General features: G+C 38.1%; 1 protein-coding gene across 1 annotated transcript in view; it reads right to left on the bottom strand.

The window, feature by feature from the left end:
* CHM (CHM Rab escort protein) overlaps positions 1-24024 on the bottom strand; it is a 156439-nt gene that overhangs the window by 33346 nt on the left and 99069 nt on the right. The window contains exons 9-12 of the mRNA XM_014607267.2: positions 13600-13677; positions 5765-5869; positions 3828-3891; positions 498-594 (exon numbers count right to left, since the gene is read on the bottom strand). Of these exons, the coding sequence (XP_014462753.1) occupies positions 498-594; positions 3828-3891; positions 5765-5869; positions 13600-13677 (344 nt within the window). The remainder of the gene's footprint in view (positions 1-497; positions 595-3827; positions 3892-5764; positions 5870-13599; positions 13678-24024) is intronic.

The following is a 24024-nucleotide window of genomic DNA, read 5'->3' as shown; positions in this document are numbered from 1 at the left end:
TCCGCTCAAGCAGGGAGGGAGGAATAGCCTAGAGGGCTTCTCTCCCAGCTGCTCTCCAGTCTTCCTGCCACTGCTGAAGGGAAGGAAGGGCTTGCTCTAGTGCCCCCTAGCTTTTAGATTGAGCCAGTGAAGGCATGCGGCTGCACTTCCAGAATCAAAAGTGAGCGTCTATTCACTTGCTTCTTAGTTCAATCTACACAGTTTAGACTAACCTGAAAAGATTGAATTGATTCAGGCTCGGGCTTTTTGAATGTCTGTACTTAGCCATGAAGTACATGAAATACTAATACATGATACTAGAATATCACGAGGACAAGCAGCACCATTTCTCTCACCCATTGACAGAGACAAGCTAATATAGATGGATTTGGTCAGGCAGGAATGTTATAATTGTGTAACTGAAGAACAGCTCAAAATGATACTTTGACAATTTGTTTTCACAGTTGATGCCAGCAATGGAAAAAAGACCATCACAATACATATAACTCTCTACTTACAGGTGCCTTTCATGCACGTCATGGTTGAAGAACACAACTCAATGACACAAACTACTGGCTGCCCAGGTTCCACTGGTGGCACAGTTAAAACAGAAATCTACCAAACAGAAGGAGAAGAACAGAAAATTCTGAATATAAATCTAGACTAGGAAGCAACATGATTTGTTTTTCATCATTTTGCATTTAAATTGGTATAATTTATCATCACACTGCTAATAAATTATTAAATATTACCTAAAAGCGCCTTGATCTTCAAGCACCAAAAAACCACATACTATTTTAAACAAATATTGCAAGTATTGCTTTAATGCCTACACAGTGGAGTCTTGCCTACATAACATTATCTCAATATGCACTTGCAAAATAGTCAAAATTAATGTTATTATGGGCTATCAAATTTCAAAATATCTTGGAATCAGAGAAAATAAAACGGTTTGAGTTCCACAAATCATTTCTAAGAAATTCAGACCCGAGTAGGTACATGGCCATAAAAAGAGCTGTTACAGACTACAGAATAAATATTCAGTCTATCAAACCCATAAATATATATTTGCCAAATCAACTAAAACTCCTGAGAACCAGTTATTGTCAATTCCCATACATATACACAACAGATTTATTTATTTTTATGAGCTGCTTTAAAGATTCATAAATAAGTCTGTGTTAAAGTAGAGTAACAAGAAGGAAGAGACAATCTGCAATATCAAGACAACTCGAGTTCAGGTAAAAAGTAATTTTAGACAGTAAATATTACTGCCACATAGGTTTATTTTCCAATTTACTAATGAAACTATTTTTAGAAACATATCTATGGGACCTATCCTGAAGACTTTACTCATGTGAGCAGTCAATGGTTAGTAAGATCTGCAATGTCATGACATCAGATTTAACCATCCAGGCTAAATATAACTGTTTTTAGAACAATGGCTCTTAAACTTTTTCTACCTGGAAATACCATTTTTCCCCAACCTGATACAAAGAATACACTTCTTTTGAAATTATACCTGTGATGTGGCAAGAGACTGCTAAGTAGTTTTTTGGTTCTGGACAGAAAGGTGTTGAGAACAGGAAGGACTGGAGAAGCCAAACGGGTGGTGGAGTTGATACCTGGTTGGTGGCTGCTGGCTGCAAAACCACTGGTTGGGAAGAACGAAGGTCAGGGGTAGGCAAGTATTTCGGCTGGAGGGTCGCTTAATGACTTTTGGTGAGCTGTTGAGGGCCACAAGGGTATCTCCACCCCTTCACAGGTGCCCCAACTCCTTATCTTCATCTTGGAACCATAAGTCCCACCCCCTAACCCCGACCTTTGCCACCTGAAGTCCCTCCCCTTGCCCCTGGAAGCACTCCTTTGGAGGGGGGGAAGGGGGTTGCCATCTTCAAACCAGAAAAAAAAAACCCAAATGATATATATAAAAACAAACATCTACTATAACATATTTTAATTTTCTTTCAAAAAATATTTTTGTCCTGATTTATGTGCATTTGCATAGTGTATAGTGTATATTGCAAAATAGTTCAAAATAAAGTCTTACTTTTGTATATTGTATGTGAAGGGTGTAGGGCATGGTTGAGGGGTGGGTGTGAGGTGTGTGTTGGATTTGTGTGTGCATGTGGGGTTTGCAGAGTGAGAGGGTGGATGTGAGGTTTGTGGGGGATCTGTGGAGGGAGTGTGGGCATGGGAGTGTGGGTGGGTGGGTGTGGAGTTTGTGGAGGGTGTGTACAGGTGGGTGCAGGACCCCCCCCCACACACACATCCCCCCCATGGAGCACAGCCCCTACTGCTGGTGGCAGCAGCAGGTGGCAGGCCCTTGGCACACTCATGGCCCACAGCTAGCAGAGACCCCTGGTGATGCACAGATCCAGCTGAGTCCCAGAAGCTTCATATGACGGCATGGAATTAGCCTGACCTGGCCCACTGGTGCACACTTTTAGGCCAAATTGGGCTGGCTCCATGCCAGGCCATGGGGCTCCTGGCACTGCAAGCAGGAGCCACATGCTATCGGGCCAGGCTAGGCTGGCTCGATGCCTCCAGATGGGGCTTCCAGCACTCCAGTGGGGAGCCACATGTGGAGGCACAGAGCCAGCTTGGCCCAAGTGCATACAACTTCCTGTGGTTCCCAATCCGCACACTTTCAGGCCGGGCAGACTCCACTGGAGTGCTGGAAGTCCCATGTAGAGGCATGGAGTTGGTTCAGCCTGGTCTGATGGTGTACAGCTCCACGTGCTGGCATGAAGCAAGCCTGGTTTGGTTTGAAGGTGTGTGCTAGCGGGCCAGGCCAGGCTAGCTTCATGCCACCATATACAAATCCTGAGACTCAGCTGGAGCCATGCATCACCAGGGGTCTCTGCCTTCCGCGGGCCATGCATCACCCCAAGGCCCAACTGCCTGCTGCTGCGGATAGCAGGGGCTGTGTCCCCTTGGGGAAGGGGCATGTGGCAGGTGGACCCACACTCACCTTCCCCTCCTGCAGGCAGGAGCTCCTCTCCACTCTCACCAGCTGTCCAGTTGCAAGCCACTGCACTTGGTGTCCCCTCACAGAGCTCCTAACTGGAGTGCTAAGAGCCCCATGGAGGTGGAGATACAGAGCCTGCCCGGTTGGATGGCACACAGTCTCTGAAAGCCCACACCTTTTGCTGGCTCTCATGGGCTGGTAATAACTGCTTTTTGGAGAGGCCCCACGGGCCAGATAGAGGATATAGAGTATGCCTCATGCTTACCCAGGGGGTGAATATCATCACATAATTTAGTGTTTTTAGTGGCAACTGGTAACTAAAATTATTAGCAATTATCTCCTGGTTGTTGGCCAGGCTGACAATGTGGCTTCAGCAGCCATGGCATGGGAGGTTAAGGGGTGGTGAAGTTACCTCCTTGGCTGCTAATGCAACAGTGGCCATGGCCAGAAGCTCCACAGTCTGGGTCTGGCCCACAAAGAGCCCCATGTTCCCATTGTGGCTCACAGGGCTAAATGAATGACACCTCTGTTCTAAAGGGATCTTTAATACAGAGAGGAGGATTGTTTAGTCCCTACGGAAATTCAGTCTTTGGCCATGAGACTGTTACAAAGGTATCAATTAGTGAACATCAACACACAGCACATGCACACACACAAAATCAGCTCCAATCACTAGCTTATTTTTCATTTTGACTGATTTTAATTGACTATCAAAGGGGAGAAGGTAATTCAGAAATTGATCAAAAGAAGTAGCTAACTAGAAAATTTAATTCAAGTAGAAACAAATATAAAAGTTAATTCTTAATGAACTGAAATAGTTAATTGTGGTTACATACAGCTCTTTAAAGAGATAACTAAATACAGACTTGATATTTACCTGCTGGTCTGACTGTGTCTTTAGAACCGATTGATCTGTAATGAGCACTGCTCTGGAAATCTGCCTACAAATAAATAAAGCAATTAAGGTACTTCACAAAACAGAAAAAAGTAACTGCTTGGATTCAGGCCTTGTGGCAATCATAATTTAATTACAATTTTACTAATATGGAAAATGATTTACATGTGCTCATAACTCTACATTATTAATTAATTACATGTTTTGCATGTCCCTGAAATAGTCCCGCTTCTATAAATGTTTACTACTGCAGTACTTTCAATGACCAAAATAAAAGTATTTGTCTGAGTAAAAGTTCCAGGTGCAGGGTCTTTTCCTCTAAAATTGTTATAATGTTTTTAAGATTACAAAATAATTAGAAATCTATTTTTTATGAATAATTGCCTATATCACCAACATATTAAATATGTAGTCAACAGGAAAGAATCTTGAGTAAAAGACACACTGTTAATTTTACAAACATATAATGAATTACCATAAAGAGCTACATGGCTTTGACAAATAATATATAAACTAGAAGACTGTATAAGTCATTGCAACTTAATGCATTATTTGCAACATTTGTGGGACCCCCCTGACTCCTTTGCTCCTTGTCACCCTGTTTAGTAACAAAAGGCAACAAAAGCCACAAAGAGAATAAAGCAAAACTGGTACAAGAATAATACTATCCTTAGAGAATACTTTGAGCATCAGGAAGTGGCTCTCATAATACTCTAGATAGAAAATGGTAACAAAATCACTAGCCGCTACAAGTAGAAGTCTTCCATTGGCTGCTTGAGTCCCATAAAGATGTGACCCAAACCAGAAAAACTTCAACAGCAGGAACCATAACTGTCTATTGTAGAAAACAGGAACAGGGAGGGATAGGGATAACAAGGCAAACATTTTCAAAAAGAGTCTCTGATAATCTGGGGTGCCTCAAAAGATTGGATTCCAAATATAGCCTAACTTCCCCACGTAGCAAAGGCTGGATGAAAATGTTTGGTTTCTCATTTGGAAACCTGTAGTTCAGCATAGGAAAATTTTGGCAGAATTTCCCATGAGGAAATCAAATAAAAGCAATTTAGAAGGGTATTTTGGCCACAGGAATAGACCGCTTTGCATAAGAAATGCAATTTATCAAGGAAGGTGGAATACAGTTCTCTATGAGGTATCATGGTGGCTAAGGCAGATGCAGAGATTATGACCTTGAGTCTCAATTGTTTTGTCTTAAAAGCAAATAATGCTGAAATATTAGCACTGTCCACAAAACAGAACTTGTATTTTTTGATCAGATCTAGCACCTCACATTTTTATTGTACTTTTTACATTCAAAACAGTGTAGCAACGATTGTTTGCAAGGAAAAGTGAGCTGAGCTGGGATATTATGAATTCAAATCTCAAATCCTTTTCTAACAATGTTAACTCTGTGCTGCACTTGCTACTATTATTTTGCCTCTGTGCCATTTGAAATGTACTGCAAAGGTAGTGCATACATAGTGCTGATGGCATGTTGATGCTTTGACAGGAAACCAGGAACAAGCTCTGCTCAGCAAAACAAAGAGATAATATAAGGGGTCTCAACACTCCTCCAAACTTGAGCATGCTTACATGGGGAGCATGACAGACATCTCCATAATTCCATTTTTTGCTGCAAGTGTTAGAGTTCTCCAAGAAAAAAGTCAACATAAATTTAAAAGGAAATGTTAGCAAACTTAAATATAGTTAGTACAGCAGTTCAGTCCCCCGACATGCAGAAAGAGGAGGGAGAAAGTTGGGGAAATGACACTGCAGAAATACACAGAATTAGGTTGTATTCATATAACAATGTTGCCCTCTGGGTCTGTTGTGAAGTTTGCAAGGTTGCACTATGTATTTGGGTTTTGTCTGGGAGAAAAAGCAAAACAATGCACTTACTATGCGTCTTCTTTACTATTTACCTGTAACATACATTTGTGCATGTTTCTTCTGAAAGGTAACTATCTTCCACAACAAAATAGTTGGCACTTATTCTTTGCCCAAAATGATCTATAATTGCTTTACATCTGTTAAAAAAGGAAGCACAATAAGTAAAGACTGCTTAGATAAATGATATCACAAAATAAAATTTTTATGTTTTTGAAGTTGAACAATATTTTGAGATTCAATTCCACTTCCAATAACTGGCAATAAATGCTGCATGTTTTACTTGTAAGCAGGTAGAAATTGACGCCTTATAAAAAAAAAACCCGACTACATATAACAAGATCATATAGAAACCTATTTAGATAGCTACAAGTTATGAAATACATGGTATTGTTTATTCTAATTTATGCCATAATTGCATTAGTCAATCACTCCACAAATAAAACAATGTATTCCATCCACAATGATAACATCACTTTTTTATTGCAATTCGACAAGTTACTTGCCTAGTGATAAATGAAAAACTGATGATTTTCTATACATGACCCTATCACTTTGGCATTTCTATAACTGGCATGCCTTTACAAAAAATGGGTAAGTTTACTGTAATAATTAAGTTTGACAAGTTAGAAAATTAGTTAGTTTGAACAATGAAGGGAGTAAGCCTGGCAAATATACAGGATGGACAGTTATCCAAGTGATCTTTTCTAGTGTTAGTATCTACTTCTACAAAACACTTGTGACTATGCATAACATCTCTCTCTCTCTCTAGTTCAACAAAAAAACACAATAGGCCATGTTGTTCAAAGAACAATGCAAATGTTTCTGACAAATATGATTTGTCTTTAAGACTGTTAAAATATATTTCATTTTAGTATCTTAAGTTCACTTCAGGCAAACATTTAAAAATCTAATGCTAAAATTTTCCCCAAGCCCAGAATATAGAAGTAATGAAATTTTCCAACATTCATATTTTCTTAATACAAAACAGATCCAGAGCCTAGAATAAACAGCTCTGGTCTTGCCTATAGCTTGTACGTGCCACTACAATACACATAAAATATCTATTTATAACTGAAATCTGGGGTCCCTTCTAAGGGACACCCATTCATCCTCCAAGAAATAAGCTTTACCTATAGCACTACAAAGCACTCTCTCCCCTGTGATGTTTCTTAGTTTTCAATATCAGACCTCAAGGTAGCCAGTTATTTTTTATTTATGCGGTAAAAAAACAAAGCTGTTATTTGTAAAAAGAAAAGCCTTTTTGCAATGATATTGTATAGAAATGTTTGAGGCTACCTACAGTACATCCTTATAACAGCTGTTGTCAAAACGCAATGCCATAGAACTATATTTCTGTATGCACTGAAGCTTAAAAGTAGAACAAAAATCTGAAATACAGGACAATAAGATTGTAAGTGCAAAAATGTTAAGTGATGGTAAATTTATTTTGAAATTCAGATCTTTTAGTATATTACCAATTTAAGCAGAAATTTAAGAATAATTCAACTTATAAAAAACAAATGAAACATTTCCCATTAACTAAAACTTGCCACTGCTGACCAGCCAATATGCTTTGAATTCACATATGGTTGTTTTTTGTAAGCAGAAGTTGAACACACTAAATAAGACTAGTTTCAGATGTCACCCTTCTCAATGATTGCTTTCATTAGCCTAATTACATATAGGATATATGTTCTATCTTCTTGCCTTGTTTTCATATTACAAGGATTTTTAAGCCTTAACCCTGGATTCTCAGTAAGGCTTTCATAGCTTTATATAATGTCAGATCATTTTCTGCATATAAATGTTAAATCTTATTTACTTTTTGTCTAATTTACAAAACATCTCCCACTCTTCAGAGTGAAATATGCTTAAATCAGTTTCTGAAAATACAGTGGAAGTAAAATTGTACTTCATGATACATGTATACTTTAAACGGAAATTTAGAAAGAACCAAATGCCCAAGAGAGTAATTTCCTAGTTTCTTATGATAATGTTTCATAGGATTTTTCCTCACCCTCCAATAAAATTTTATTCTAAAATTTACGTTTAGGAGATATTCCTACATCAATAAAGTTTTTTATACATTTAGTTACTAGTCGGCATTTGTGAATTAAGGTATTTAAATGCCCTTTCCTCCCCTCCCCTCCAGATCATGTTGAAATGCATCTTATTCACATCAAACTGGAGTGCTCTTAGGGATTTATGTGAGGTCAGGATTTCACCCCAACTTTCTATGGAAAAAATCTGTGTTCTAATACAAAAGGAAGTCAAGAAATACAGGTAAAGAAGAGTTTAAAAAAAACTTAACAGAAAGTTAAGGGTAATAGTACAGAAGACTTGTCTGATTTTACAATAATCATTTCACAATAACAATCAATGTATTACTTGCATATTACCCATTTAACTGTTAGTAGCAACATTCAAGCACCATGGTGAAAACTAAATTAAATATCTCATGTCATAAACTTTGAAATACCACTTACATACATAATAAATTATAGTTTTTTCAGTATGCATTTCACTTGCTATTTTTAAGGGGTTTTTGGGGAGCTGCACTAATTTGACTCTAAAGCACTCATTTAATATGGCTAATAAACTAGCAAGTCAAGCTGGCACAGTTCATATCTAATTATAACCTTTTCTATTGTTTATGAAAGAAGGGTTTTTTTCCCTGAACATTCTGGAAGGAGAAAGGTTGATTAAATGTCATGTTGTATCACTCAAAGCCAGCAAAAGCAACCATAGGCTTTTTATTTTCCTGCTAAGTGTTGTTTTCTCTCCTTTGTTCAGAAATATCTATCAGGTCATATGTTTGATAAGGTTTTTAAAAGAAGGAAAAAAAGATAGTGCTTTTAATATCAGTTTCCACTTTACTTCAAAGGAAGATCATGAGAAGATTTCTTTCAAGTACTGCCTCCAAATAAGGAAAACACTTATGCACTGACATTATCAGGTCTCTGTCATCTGATATGTGTTGGGACAATGAATCATACAGAACCCTCCATTGACCTTCTTTCAATGTGTCTAGATAAAAGGATGAAAATTAGAATCCATCTCCTTGCAGTGCCACGAGTTATAAATGTACTTTATAGGGCTCATTATCCAAACTAATGGACTAAGGGCGACATCCTTGAAATGGACTTACCAGCACTGAAAAAGCCAGTATGCAATATTTCAGGAAAGATATGTAAATTACAGTGTTTGCTATATATTTTTATTATAGAAATATAAATTTACATTTGTCACATCTTTTCAGTTTTTGGACAGAATTATTTAATTGGAACCACATTTAAAGGTATGCTGAACATAAAAATGTTATTTTTAATGCAACCACATTTGAAATATAATTATGTAAATTAAAATCCTTTAAATCATCCTAATGAAGCTAAATAAGCAATTTCTACCAAACATACAGGAAATAAAAGCAAAGACTAAAAAAAAGGATAACAGTAAAGAAATTAAATATGCATTTCCTTTAGGGCAAACAGCATAATGCATGTTTAGTTTGTTAACACTCAGAGCATTTGAGTTAGATCAAAATTATACTCTCTAGCAACACAGCATCTTTTAACAAACTTTTTTTAACTGATTATTTACATGAGGTTGCTTGTAAGCTTTCTGAACTTGTCCCGCTTTTTATTTCCTTGAGTTGTTTAGTTAAAAGTTATATTGCTTGAATGTGTGCACAAAGATGCATACATTTAAAGGAAAAAACTTTTATTATTCAAAACCTGGAACAACTGTGTTTAAAAGATTCCAGTCTTTTAAAACTCTTTCTCTGCATATTATTATAGTTTGTACACCTAAAGTACCTGGAAAGGGGCTTTATTAACATAATCTAAAGAAAGCTATTCTACTGTTTCATGCATATAATGTAGACAGACACCATGATATTAGACTAAACCTACCACATATATTATATATCAGCATAACCTCCTTACCACTGCATCCTTCTAGTTCATAGGTATTTAGGTTTTTTTTCAGATAACTTGCTATTAATCAAGCCCCTGCATCCCTGCCTGGGGTGACTGGAGAGCACATGAAACTCTGAGTTGCCTGCAGCAAAAAGCAAATAGATGTCTGCCACAATAAAACAGAACAGATTATTACTAACTTCTGTCACGGCCACTAATTTGGGAATTTGTGGTGTGACAAAACATAGGATATCTATTTGCTTTAACATTTTTAGGTAAGGTGATGTTTGTTTCCACCCAAACCAACTCGGGTCAGTGAAACAAAAATTTCCAGTGTGAGGGCCCAACAGGTAAAAGGGAACATTCTTGAGTAGATTATGGACATCTAACATCACATCATTTGCTGTGATGGAAAAGTTGTACTTAAAACAAAGGTTTTCAGCATTTCATTTAGATCAGTGATTCTCAATCAGGGTGCCATGAGATAATTTCAACATATGCACAAGATAAACTGACATTTCAAATAGGAATTCAGAGTGTTAAAACATTTTGTCATGTTGTAGCCTTTAAGTTCTTTGCAGCAGAAGGATTGCTCTATTATTTTTCTGTAGTTAATAAAACAAGTAAACAGTAAGATCTAGCAATTTCTAAGGGGTGCTTTGAGTCTACTAAGGCCTGTGCCTCAAGCAAAAAAAAGGCTGACGATCACTGCTTTAGACAACCAGATTTTGGATTCATCTAATCATCTCTCATCTAGCTAAGCTTGTTCCATAGCTGGAACCTTTCAGTTGAGAATGCTTTGTCCTGGTCTTTCATGTGCTTTGAACTAGGTTTTGTCATATGCACTGTCCAAGAGCAGTACAATTGTTGCCATATTATTAAATGTCAGAGTTCACATAATGCAATTTTTTTTGTAATATAGTCAAGGCTTTGGTCAACTAATTGCTTTGAAAATTATGATGAAGACCTTATAAGTAGCATCAGAAGCATATTGGGAGCAAGGGAGAAACTAGTGCATGGCCCTGAGGCATTCCATGGAGAAGACCGAAAGCCCCCTTGGGAAAGCTGCAACGTTTCACATTAATTTTATGAGAAAGTCATTAGAAATCTATTGTGAGGTAAACATTTTGGGGATAATAATAAAAGCCTAATTCTTATAAGTGCAAGGGCAGGGGTTTTAAACCTGCACATCACTGGCTGGATCAAAATATCTGAAGCAGTCAGGACGTCCATGTAAAGACATAAACCAGATTTTTAAAGTATTTAGGCCCAGGTGCATAAATCTTGCCTGCAGTTCTTAGTGAAAATAGGGGTAGATGATTTAATTAGCATTAGTGGGCTAGACAATCAGGCTAATCTCAGAATAATGATCAAACTCTGTTGAAATGATTAGATCCAAGGCACAGTATTCATTTAGAACATAGCTAACAGGCAAACAGCAGCAATCTCAATCTCAAGAATCTAGAAGTTTGAAATAGTCTTCAAATGCAGAGATGGCATACAAGAAATAACAGAGAGAAAGGCAAGACAGACAAATAAGAGCAATAAAATGGCAAAGGTAGGCAAAAACTGCATCAATTGTGAACACATTCTGGTAAGTTTATTTGACCACACTGGAAAGAAAGAAAAGTCCATCAGATGAAAACACTATATGAGAATAAAGTCCCAAAAAGACCAACCAACAGCCAGGTTCAAAACACTCTCAATATTTTGGCTTTAGCACAGCTAAAAATAGGTGGTTTGATCTAGGATACTGATCCAAATGGGGAGAAGTAGGTATAAAATTCGTATAATCAATAGAGAGAATAAGGCACAGAACCCCCAAAAGGTGATCCACAGGAAATGATAGGCACACAGACATGTATGACCTCCACCCCTCCTCAGAGTTTAGCACCTGATTCAGGGATGCACAGTTGGTGCCTCCACAGTCTTGGTATCTAGAGTGCCCGCAGACGGATAACTGATAACTAGTAGACACTGAGTTCAGTACATAGCACCCACGGGCACTTTTTACTAGGAACACTTTTTACTAGGAATAATGGTGTTGTTTACCACCTTTTGCTTATCAGCATAGTGGTTACAGCACTTACCTAGGAATTGGGAGACCCAAGTTATAGGTCATGCATGGCCTGAAGGAACACAAACCCACATCTTCTACTTCTCATGAAATCCTCACCAAGCTAAAAAATAATATGGGTTAGAAACACCCTCCATACCTCTTGAATTTGCCTCACTAGATAGCCAAAAGAAACGGGCTGGAAGAGCAAGCCAGAGGAAGCACAGTTCCACAGTCAAATGATGAAGGCATTCCTCTGAGAGATGGAAATCTGTGTCTGGATCCTTATGTGCCTATGGATCTTTTCAGCCCAAACAGAAGTGACTAATGGATTACTGTGTCTAAATTATTTTATTTTACAGCCTCCGGAGCTGGGTAATTCTAAATTGCTTCCTTGTAATTTAGGTACCTAATCCTACTTAAATCATGCTTAGGCACCTAGAACAATTTGGATCTGACAATAAGGTTGCTGACAGATGTGACCCCCCGCCCCTGCCACCCTAAAACCAGAAGAGGAAGCATGTTAGTTCAACCCAGCTCCCCAGCATCTGTATAAACTGGATGCCTCAGCAGGGCTTTTTGGTGCTTTTATCTAACAGCTGATCCAACTAGCTATAAGGTAAAAGTATCAAAAAGCCCCACTGAAGCACACAATCTATATAGATGTTGGGTGAACCGGTTCAAATTTACATGATGCGCCTTCTGGGCACACTGCCCTCAGTGCAGGGACACGCTGAGCTTAAAGCAGTGTTGGGGTTTTTTCTTTTTTTCCACATCTGTAAGCAGTCTAAGTGAATGAGAGAGAGACTGGGAGAATTTATAAAAATGACTGAACAACTGGTTTGGAAGTAGAACTATCCTGAATGCCCCAAAATCTAAAAAACTATTAAAAGATAACCAGGGTTACCCGAAAAATGGAATACAGGGAAAAAAGTTCTCAAACGTTTTTCAAAGAATGAACAATTTAATGAAGGTGTATTTACTTCAAAAATACTGAAGACATATAGAAGCAGCTGGAAATATGAACTACCTGTGGCTGACAAACTAAAGTTTGCAAGTTGCTGAGTGAAGCAATAGTCCCACTGAATCAAACATCAAGTATGAAGGTTTAAAGTATTGCTTTAACTATGCAAGCTTAGTAAGAATAACATAAAAGTAATCCAAGTGTGATTTCTAACTTTTTCTGTGTTTTAAATACAAGTTCACTTTCAGAACAACATTTCGAACATCCAGTTCCAACCTACAGCATGTTTTTATAACAGTTATAAATCCCTCAGAAAGATGTATATATGGAACATGTATGATAATCTATAGAAGAGTAAACAATGCTACTATGGAAAAAATGTGGCATATTTTTCTTCACTAAACTTTAAACCTGCCTGAAGGCCTGATACTGTTATAGAAGAATTTATCCTAGGATAAGAGGGCAGCATAGTTTATGACAACAATCTACCTAAAAACTCATTAAAGTCTTTTCTCTTGGAGTGACATGCATTATCAGCAAAGATTAATCTGATGAGTCTTTAGGTGAGCTCCATTTTTAAAAATGCAATAACAGAGGGCTTTGTTGTCATCTGATGAAAATCAATTAGAGTAGGTAAGGCCACAAGGAAAACTAACATCACTCATCACCAGCCCCCCGGCAGCTGAAATGATTTGTCTTCCAAGCTTGGGTGATCAGGAGCTGTAGTAATATCACAGGGAAATTAATTTAGTTTCTATATTCTAGACCCACTTTCCTTGTTCTGGAGGACCTATACACAAATTACTTTTAATCAAGGTTGATGTGTTATTAATACCAAGGAGGATCTTTGAAGAATCATTTTTTTTAAATCGACTTTAGCATTTTTCATCTGTGTTTTGTATATAAACAGGTTACTTATATTACCCTTACCGTCCAGATTCTTTGTCCACTACAAGGCACTGTATAGAATGGCGAAGACAATAGGTTCCACCAAAAACAGCACACATCCTAGAAATATGTAAAAAAGGTCAATGTTAGGTGAATCATAACCATTTGTAAACCTAGAGTTGTGGTAAGAAAGGAAGTGGATTAGGCACTAACATTTATCAGAATAACATGCTAACTGATAAGTCTGAACTCCAGAATCACAGAAATCTATATTACCAGCTATATCACTCTCAAATTAACTGTAATCACAGCTTTGCTGCTGAACTATTATTAACACCCTTAAAGGCAGACCAGATGTTCCAGAATATGCTAGCACACTGAAAAGACTTGATCTAGAAGGAAAGGGTGTTAAGCCTCTCTCAGGATCTGGTTAGGAATCAGATTATGTTCATAATTCTTTTGCAAAAATTTGGTTTTAGCACATCTTTGCTTGCGGCTGAAAACTAAAAAAAAATATATATCAAAAACAGCCATTTCTTTAATAATGACAAAGTTATTTCCCCCATAAAAAGAGCATCCAATCTGCTTTTCTAAAGCCAACCTGCACTTCATCGTGGTGAATGGGTGAACAGCCAGAAGTATGGGACTGCTCACTATGGTACACTGAGTGTTATATAAGATGGACATGCCTAGGACGATTCCTGAAAATAGCCAGCCACCACAGATAGTGTTACAAATCTCCACTGCCTTTTTAGTGGGTATTGGGTAATCAAAGTACAGACCCACTGACATTAACTGTGGTTGGCATCAGGAAGGGCACCTGAACCTCATCTTGTGCACAAATAAGGCTAGAATGTTCCTTGGAGAGAACAGTAAAGAGTAAACTGCTGACTGGCATGAAAATGGGCAAAGGATACAACGAAGTCCATTGCTGCAGCAAAATAAATGAGTTGTGGTCAAAGCAAAGGGAGCAAAGAACTAAAAGATGACACAAACTGGAAGTAGGCAGAGATGTGGGGCAGAAAACTTCCCAGTGCTTTATTCTTCTGTGGAAAATTTTCCATTTCTAAACATTCATTGTTTCATAGAATTTATTAGTAACAATGAATGGATGCCAATGCAATATTAGGCAAGCTTGGCAGACAGCAGAGAATATGTTTCCCCTCACATGGTGGAAGGGATATTGTAACACCTGACTGTTGTCCAGGATTGCTCTAAGGATCCTAAGCACTCCACCAACAGCAGCTTCTTGTACACGGCACTGGAAGGCTTTCAGCTCAATCAAGACAAAAAGGAGGAACAGACTAACAAATGAACACACTGCTAAGCTGTTTCTGTTTCTCAAAATCTCTTGCTTCTGGAGAATCAGTCAGAAGCACAATTAATGAAGATGCAGTGTGATGATAAGATGCCCTTGCCCATTGACTCAGTGGTAAAACCATCCTTTAATGAAAGAGAACGTGGTTCAATATTGATTTGCCTCAATATGATTCTGAAATGGAACTAATAAGTAGTGCAAGGGATTCTACAGATAGTGACAGTGACACTGGAGGTGCTGCAGTAACCTCAGTGGAAGAGAGTTAAATTCTGGTCAAGTAGATGAGTGGACAACCACGGCATATCCTGCAGTTGTTTGGGTGTGCTAAAATTAGTGTCAACAGTTTTCAATGCCTTCGGTTTTTTTCTTAAATTTAAACAAACAATGTAAGGGAAGCACATGCTATTATAGTGTATTGTCTTTACATTTTTACAAGTGTTCCAATAAAAATAATTTCTTTCCACATACAGGTTTGAATTTGTTTGAATATAACATTTAAACCACATTACATGTGCTGTATTTAATTGTTTTCCTAATCAAATATTTCAGTTCAAATACTTGTGGCTATTGGGACAACAAATTAACATGGGGTACTTTTTTAGTTTTGTTTACTAAAAGCCAAATAAACATGCTAAATCAGATCACACTCTATTTAGGACATTGGAAAAATTTCTGGAAAATTTTCCAATTCAAAATTTTCTGCAAAACCCACATCTCTGGAAGTAGGCTGAGAAGATGACCAAGACTGAGGTGGAAACATATGAGAGTTCTGAGCATCTCCCCGGAGAATGCAGTTGGCATCACATGTGGAGAACAACTATCTACTCTTCGAGTTAGAAAACATAGTCATAAAGAAGAAAAAAAATGGCTGCATACTCTCTCTCATCATAAGCAGGATTCTTAGTATTATTGAGGCTTTCTCTAGAAGTTTTTGGACATAAAAATCACATGCATCTGCAGGGGAGAAACTTACTCAGCATAAAAAAGAAGTATTTTTTTTCTACTCTTTAGCAAGAAGCTTAATCATAGTCTGGTCAATTTTACACTCAACAATCTACTCATCCTTTTTAAAAGAAAAACTACTTTTCTATTATATGCCAAAAAAGTCCCTTTCATTGCTTTATATTTTTGCAGTAACCTATACTGCACTCCATAACAGATCAATATTAACAAAATGTCCCTTGTATTCTTCCATGTAATTATGCTTTTAAAGTGTACTTGATATATTATTTGGTTATATAAGTTTTAAGGGCCAGTAAAAAGACTAATTTCTTTCTAATTGAAAAAACCAGGTAAACACTGTACAAAACATGTTTATGCCCAGATCCAGGGAAGGATGTGCTGTACTTGGAAGCTTATCAAATATCTCTCTACCAATTGTACAGGTGGTTCAATAAAAGATATCACAAAAAACCCTGGCCTCTCATACAATTCCTGAACCATCTTGAACACAACAATGCAACCTTATCATAATTCGGTAGTAATTCTGTTCATCTCATGCCCAAGTCAGTTTATGACTTTCAATATGTTAAGTATCTCTTATGCCTCACCATGTTCAATGATAAATACAAGCTGCAATTATTCCAGTATAGATCACAACCCTATTTTCAGCTGTTAGAACACGAAAAAGCCCCAAAAATGCAGCATGAGAAGAAACAGATTAAATGAATTCTTTTTTGCCTAATGCACAATGCTAAATCATAAATATTTCCATATTTTAGTTCCCCCAACTCTTGAACACATTGACCGTTATGAAAATAAGGCAAAACACTTGCCTAGCATGTAGCCCAAATAATCTAGACCACTGGTTTTCAGCCCTGTTTTCTAAGACACTCTTCAAAAAATACCAGCTCTTATCTTTCTTTCATTTTTGACTACATAAAAATAGAGCAATTCTTCTGTTGCAAAGAACTCCAAAAGCCAAGAGAGATCAAAATATTTTTTACTTTATGAATTCCTATTTGAAATCTGTGAGCTTTTTTGTGAATCCTGTGTAGGTTTTTGCATACCTAACAGAGCTAATATTTTACAGCATCTTGTGGCAACATAAAAAGGATACTGCATCACCCTAGTTGAGAACGACTGAACTAGACAATATAAATCTGGACAGCATCATGGCTAGCATAATGTACAATGACAGTGTGAACTGAAATATATCAGATACCTTGGATTCACTGAATTTCCAGATGCTCCTCACCAATTACACACAATAAGCCCCAATCAAAAATCTGTTTGCAACATGAAGACACTATGGACTCTCTATATCCTGTCCCCTTTTGCACTAGAAGATATGTTGGATCTTCTCTGCTTGTGGAGGTCATCCGTATTTAAAGAATGCAAAAGTAGGTACACATATACATGCTAAGTCTACTGAGTCTGAAACAAGAAATTAATATAATAGTAAATCCTGTTATGGAGTTACAAAATGTTACAACCACAAACTCTCTTGTAAAAGTAAATTTTAAAAAATAATACCCTGAAATTCTTTTCATGTGAAAGTCATGACATTTGACTCGTATGCAATGCCATCATTTTGAAATGACCAGTGTTGATATTACCTCATTTCATTTCCAGTTTATATTAATGTACTGTAATAGATACCACTAAATTCTATTATAGTAGAACAGTCTCAGCTGTGAGAGTTATAATAAAAATCTTACATTCAACTCACTACCTTTCATTCAGAAGATCCAACTTTACAAAATTATATAGAAAGGGTCATTTCATATATCACTAGGAGCAGCTACAGTCCAAGACAGGCATAGCTTGATATGTGACAGGAGAAAGAGAGACCTTCCTCCAGGTAAAAATACAATATTAAAAATGTTCTGTGAAGAAGTATAAGAAAGTGTGTCTTGCTCATTATCTCCTATATTGTATTTCTTCCTTACACTACCTCCCACTCTCCAATCTCAAGGTTTTGACTTTTCAAGAAAATGAAACAAGAGCAATGCATATCAGGCCCTGATAACATTTGAAGCCCTTCAAAGGGTAAGCAAACAGACATGCATGTCCTATGAAGTGCTTCCAAATTTGTAGAAGCACTCCAAAAATAACCATTCATAAAGCAGCAACTAACTGGAAAGGTTTCATTTTTAAAATGGTTCCAGTTATGTCTGTATGCTGTAACAGTACAACAGAAGATTGCCCAGTCCTCCAGAATCCCAAAGAGCTCTGCTCCTGCCATCCCTTCCCATGGGAGTAGGGAGGGAGAGCAGGTCAGACAGTCAACAAGGCTGCTTACAGATGTTAAAAAAACCCTCCAAAAAAACCTGGTGCTTTACTTTAAACTCAGTGCATTCTTGTGCCCAGCCCATGCCCAGAAGAGACATTGCATTAATTGGACCCAGCTCACCCAATGTCTGTATAAATTGGGTGCTTTAGTGGGGCTTTTTTGGCTCTCATCTAATAGTTGGTTGTATCAGCTATTAAATAAAAGCACCAAAAAGCCCTGCTGAAACATCCAATCTATACAGACGCTGCAGAGCTGGGTCAAACTAACGTGCTCCTGCTTCCGGTAAAGTACAGTTTTGTTTTGGTTTTTTTAAACATCTATAGGCAGCCTGAATGCTCTCTTGTCTGTTTAGCTGTTTCTGGGGCTAGAGAGCAGCAATCCCTGCACTATTTTCTGTCTCCAGTCTCCTGGTTCTAGCAAGGGTAGTGATATGCTCTTCCATCTTTAGCAAGCTCTAGAGCAGGGGTGGGCAATTATTTCAGGAGGAGAGCCGCTTACGGGGTTTTGGCAAGCCTTCGAGGGCTGCATGACAGGCAGCCAGGGGCAGATAAATATTCAATTTCTAAATTTTTTAGGAGCCCCGCAAGCTGGCTAGAATGGCCTGGTGGGCCACATGTTGCCCATGGGCCGCATTTTGCCCACCCCTGCTCTAGAACCTGAGGGGCATTTAATACTGGAAAGAACAGATTCTTATATGTCTCTCAACTGAATTAACACTTACTCCAAAACAGAGACACTCCTTTACACTTCCCATCTAAATAACAATCTTGGCAGGCTCTGCTTGAGTAACAGAATATTTAATTATTGGATCATAGCATGGAATTCCCTCAAAGGGACCTAGTAAACTGTTCTTGATCACAAGTCCATGATCTTATTACTTTGGTCTCTGAAATAATTCATTTTCAAAGGTTTTCCTTTTTAAAGCAATGTCTACCATAAGAAGCAACTGGGAGAAAGCCACCAAAACATGAAATCAATATTACTACTTATCTGCTCTAAAACCACAAGGTTTGTAGCTTAGAGAAACTCTACACAATTACACTTATTCAGAAACAAATCATTTTCTACACACATGTCAAAACTAACTTTTACAGATTTGTTTTTAATAAGAACTTTCATATTTTGCTCGATCCTATAATAAAGTTATGATCCTATACTTCTCACTACCACCACATAAACATGCAAATTACTGTGATTTCACAAGTTCCGCATGATCTTAATGAAGCATCAAAACAGAGTACCAATATAGTATGGAAACTTTCAACAGATGTCTCAAATATCTGGTAAAAACGACAAGGAAAATGTGAAAAACAAACATTCCTTTTTGAATGTTTTTAGCAGTTTCTTAAACCATGGGAGTCCCAAAATAAGACATGCATTAACACAATGCAAAGACCTCCAAACAATTTATCTCAAAAGCATCAGTACGTGTTGAAGATTCTTTAAAAAATGAAGTCCCATCCTTGTCTGTGAATTTCAGTTTCCTGAACTAAAGTAAACAAAAGTGATAACCAAAGTTTATAGAAAATTAGCATTTAAAGGATGGTTGTAAAATATTTACATTTCAGGATTAAGTGTTCCAAGTTGTAGCCCATACCAAGAAGAAATTAAAAAATAATTACTTTTTTGATTGAGTGAAATGTTCCATTCTACAAGAGAATAACTTACATCAATAGCAAAAGTTGGGTACAAGAAAAGAAATACAATCTTCTCTTCTTATGTTTCAGATAATTTTGCTCACTCTGATTCTTGAAATGCTCAGAGTTCTGAGTCCATTTTGGACATGTATTCTCCTTGAAGGATTTCTTGTTTCTTATAATTCTTATTCCAACATTTCTTAAAAGAATGTTTTAATGTCATAATCAAGAAACCACGTCACATTATGTGATACCTAGTAGACAGGATAATTATTCTGCTGTCTTTAAGCTTTAATTTTTTAGAAATGTTATTAAGAAAGATGTGGTAACGAAATACCTGGGGTCTTCAGGATATCCTCAATTCCTTTCAATGCAGTTTTAACAATTGGTTTGACAGAATGAAAATTAATGAATCTTCAAAAGGTAATTAAATATGCATAGTAATTATTTTAAATCTACAAGATAACTTTAACACTACTGACCACAACATCATGCTTACATATTTGGAGACTGTGGAAAAGATGGATAAGCTTTGCTTACATAGCTCCATCCTCTTCTCTCAAGAAAACTCAAAATGTGATGTCTGAAAATTGTTCCTCTGCCCTCCAAGCTTCTCCTGTGAAATACAACTGAGTTCGCTGCTATGATTCCTATTATTCAATGGTAAACACGCCTTTTATGATGCATAATGAAGTGGTTTGCACTGCAGTGCAATCAATAAATGCACCGAGGACACTCAGCTGTCCCTAATTTATTGTATTAGAGTAGCACAGCCTATGTGTTTTATCAACTTCAAGTGAGCTTATGAAGTTCAACCCACAGATGACTGGGGCAACACTCGTAAGCTAGATAGGAAGGGGAAATTAGGCAGAGGGAATAGAAACAACATCAGTCCCTTGATTAGCAGAGTCTGGTCAAGCTTTTTTAAAATTAAAAACTGGGGTCATTATTCAATTCATAATGAAGAGTATATAAACTCTTAAGATAAAGGATGATGGTACCTGTATTTCCAAGGTCACTTATTATGTATCAGTCCAGTCATGACAGAAACATTACCATGTTCATTAGGAACATTAAAGACCTAAATGAATAGATTTTCTGGGAACTCTACAAGCCAGAATGTAGAATTATTTCTCATTGTTCAAGCAATATATACTATATCACATGCTCAGGAAGTCAGGACAACATCTCACCAGCAACAGACTACCTAACTCCTATACTTACAAAGTCACTGGACCTAGCAGCACACCAAGATTGCAGCTGTGTCCCCTCATCAACACAGACCATAACATCACTGGACCAAACAACAGAGATTATAACATCCAGGGTTCGTTTACTTGCTCTGCATATCTTGCTCTACATATCTCCAACAGATGCAATTCTTGTCAAGGGTATAGTCAGTATGTATGTACACATGAAGTTTCTGTGTGCAAAAATTAGAGCCTCTAGAATAGACAAATTTCTCAGTGTTGTACGTGCACCCTGTATCTCTTCATGCTCCTGCAGTAGGGCATAAAAGGCATGGCAGATGAAACATTCCTGTGACACTGCAACTCAAAACCTGAGGTTACTGAGGATTCAATAAACAGTGATGAAGAGTAGGTCATGGGATCTATGCTAACCTATATAATCTCAAAAAAAAAAATCACTACTAAATTAGGGCAGGAAGGATTGCACTGGAGGTGACTAACAAGCAGTCTTTTCTTGGGAATGAGTTTTAGTTGCATTAGTAAAACAATGCTTGGTGCACTGCTCTCCTAAATTAGGCACTAAGTCAAGGACATATTTGACAAAAGGCTTTTGACTACTTCACATTACCGTCTTGCAGATCTTCACATTACCACTGTGCAGATCCTTGTAGATCCTGGCAGATTTCTGACAGAATAAAAATTATGTTTCAGCATCAGCAAACTCTTACATTCAGATATAAAAGCTCCAATTAGACATATATTTTGCACTGACCCCATTACATTCTTTGCGACAAAATGGGCTGAGAAGCCAAAACAACTCAGTCATGTTAGGTAATACAGTGGAAGTTTGGAAATGTCCAAAGCATATAAAACTTAACTCTGCATTGTGTGCAGTTTTTAAAAGACAACGGGTAAGTTGAATTTTGACATGACATAAAGGAGGACTTTAGGATACAGTCACATCACCACCCTTACCTTGTGGAAAGACAAGGAAAGGCTTATAGCTTATTAGTGAAAGCAACCAAAAATTGTCTAAGAATTAGATGGTTCATTAACCAGTCCAACAACAGTTTGAGATTAAACTGAATATTAGAAGGACTAGGTCGACAATAAACAGAGAAGATAGGTTTCTAAAACAGCAAGTAATTTTGCAAAGGCCTTTAAGGGACATGGAGTCTGTAAGATGCAAGATGATCAAAAAAAGGAGAGAAAAAATGTGACTGGAGTTTGCATCAACATTTCGTGTCATGGACCCTGGGAGCACTGAAAACTAAATCAACGTATTTCAAGAACAGAATGTTGTTAAAAACAAAAGTACTAGAACTTCTTCTGCTTCAATAACGTGTTGTTCAACCCACATTACAAAGCATTTCTATTTTAAGGACTAGATCTCTCTTGTATACCATTTTCTACTCTTTGTGATTAATTACCTAAGCCTGTCATGAGCAGCCAACATTCAAGTTATCAGGTGCAACAACGCAGTATTTCACTATGAGTCCAGAATATTATGTCTGGATAGGCTGGAAAATAGACTGGAAGGATGGCAAATTGAAACCTCCAGTAAACCCAAACAGCCAAAATGTTCTCACCAATAAGGAAGTATAAGGATTGCCACCTAATTCTGACCATAGGGACCAAGGTAATTACATCTCTAGTGCCCACATGTGGTTGAGTACTTAGTATCGTAAGAAGTCTGCTAAATTGTTGCTGACTCCTAGCTGAGTCAGAATCATGAAGTTCCCCTATGTTGAAGACAGCTTATCTATAGATTGGTGACATATTGACTGAAGTATGATGAGCAAACAATTATGCAGGACAGCTAATCTCATGTAAACCATCTTATAGCCAAATTCTGGGATTTGAAAAAGCTAGATTTTCAAGTGATCCTGGGACCAAACAACCCTTTATGTGTACATGGCTTTGATAGGCATTTCTGATACAGGCACTGGCATATTACAGAGATTTCATAGACATTAGGGCTGGAAGGGACCTCGGAAGATCATCGAGTCCAGCCCCCTGCCCAAAGGGCAGGAAGTCAGCTGGGGTCATAGGATCCCAGCAAGATAAGCATCCAGTTTCCTCTTAAAGGTGTTCAATGTAAGCGCTTGAACCACCTCCGGTGGCAGGCTGTTCCAGACCTTGGGGCTCGGACAGTAAAGAAATTCTTCCTTATGTCCAGCCTGAAACAGTCTCGTAGTAGTTTATGACCGTTCGACCTAGTCGTCATCCCTTGGGGCGCTCTGGTGAACAAACGTTCCCCCAGATACTGGTGGTCACCCCTAATAAACTTATAGGTGGCCATCAGATCACCCCTGAGCCTGCGCTTTTCCAGGCTAAAGAGCCCCAGGGCTCTCAGCCTGTCATCGTAGGGTCTACTTCCCTGACGTCTGATCATGCGCGTGGCTCTTCTCTGGACTCTCTCAAGCTTCTCCACATCCTTTTTGAATTGTGGAGCCCAAAGCTGGACGCAGTACTCCAGCTGCAGCCTCACCAAGGCCGAGTACAAGGGGAGAAGGACGTCCCGGGATTTGCTTGAGAAGCATCTATGGATGCAAGCCAGCGTTCTGGTCGCTTTACTACCCACAGCATCACATTGCAGGCTCATGTTCATCTTGTGGTCAATGATGACCCCCAAGTCTCTTTCTTCCATAGTGCTAGCCAGCGTAGCACTGCCAAGCCTATAAGGATGCTGCGGGTTTTTCTTCCCAAGGTGGAGAACCTTGCATTTATCGGCATTGAACACCATCAGATTCTCGTCCGCCCACTTGCTGAGCCTGTCCAGGTCAGCCTGGATCACCTGCCTGTCTTCTGGTGTGGATGCTTTGCCCCAAAGGTTGGTGTCATCAGCGAACTTGGCCAGTCCACTTCTGACTCCAGTGTCCACATCATTAATGAAGATGTTGAACAGTATGGGTCCAAGGACAGAGCTTTGGGGGACCCCACTGGTCACAGGACACCATGTTGAGTGACTTCCATCAATTATTACCCTCTGGGTCTGACTAAGGAGCCAATTTTCCAGCCAGTGGATCGTGGTGGACCCAAGGCGACAGTTGGCCAGTTTCACCAAGAGGTGATCATGGGATACCA

The sequence above is a fragment of the Alligator mississippiensis genome, chromosome 8 (assembly GCF_030867095.1).
Source record: "Alligator mississippiensis isolate rAllMis1 chromosome 8, rAllMis1, whole genome shotgun sequence".
Lineage (NCBI taxonomy): Eukaryota > Metazoa > Chordata > Crocodylia > Alligatoridae > Alligator > Alligator mississippiensis.
Note: the sequence above shows the minus strand (reverse complement) of the source record. Positions and strands in the feature narration are given on the sequence as shown.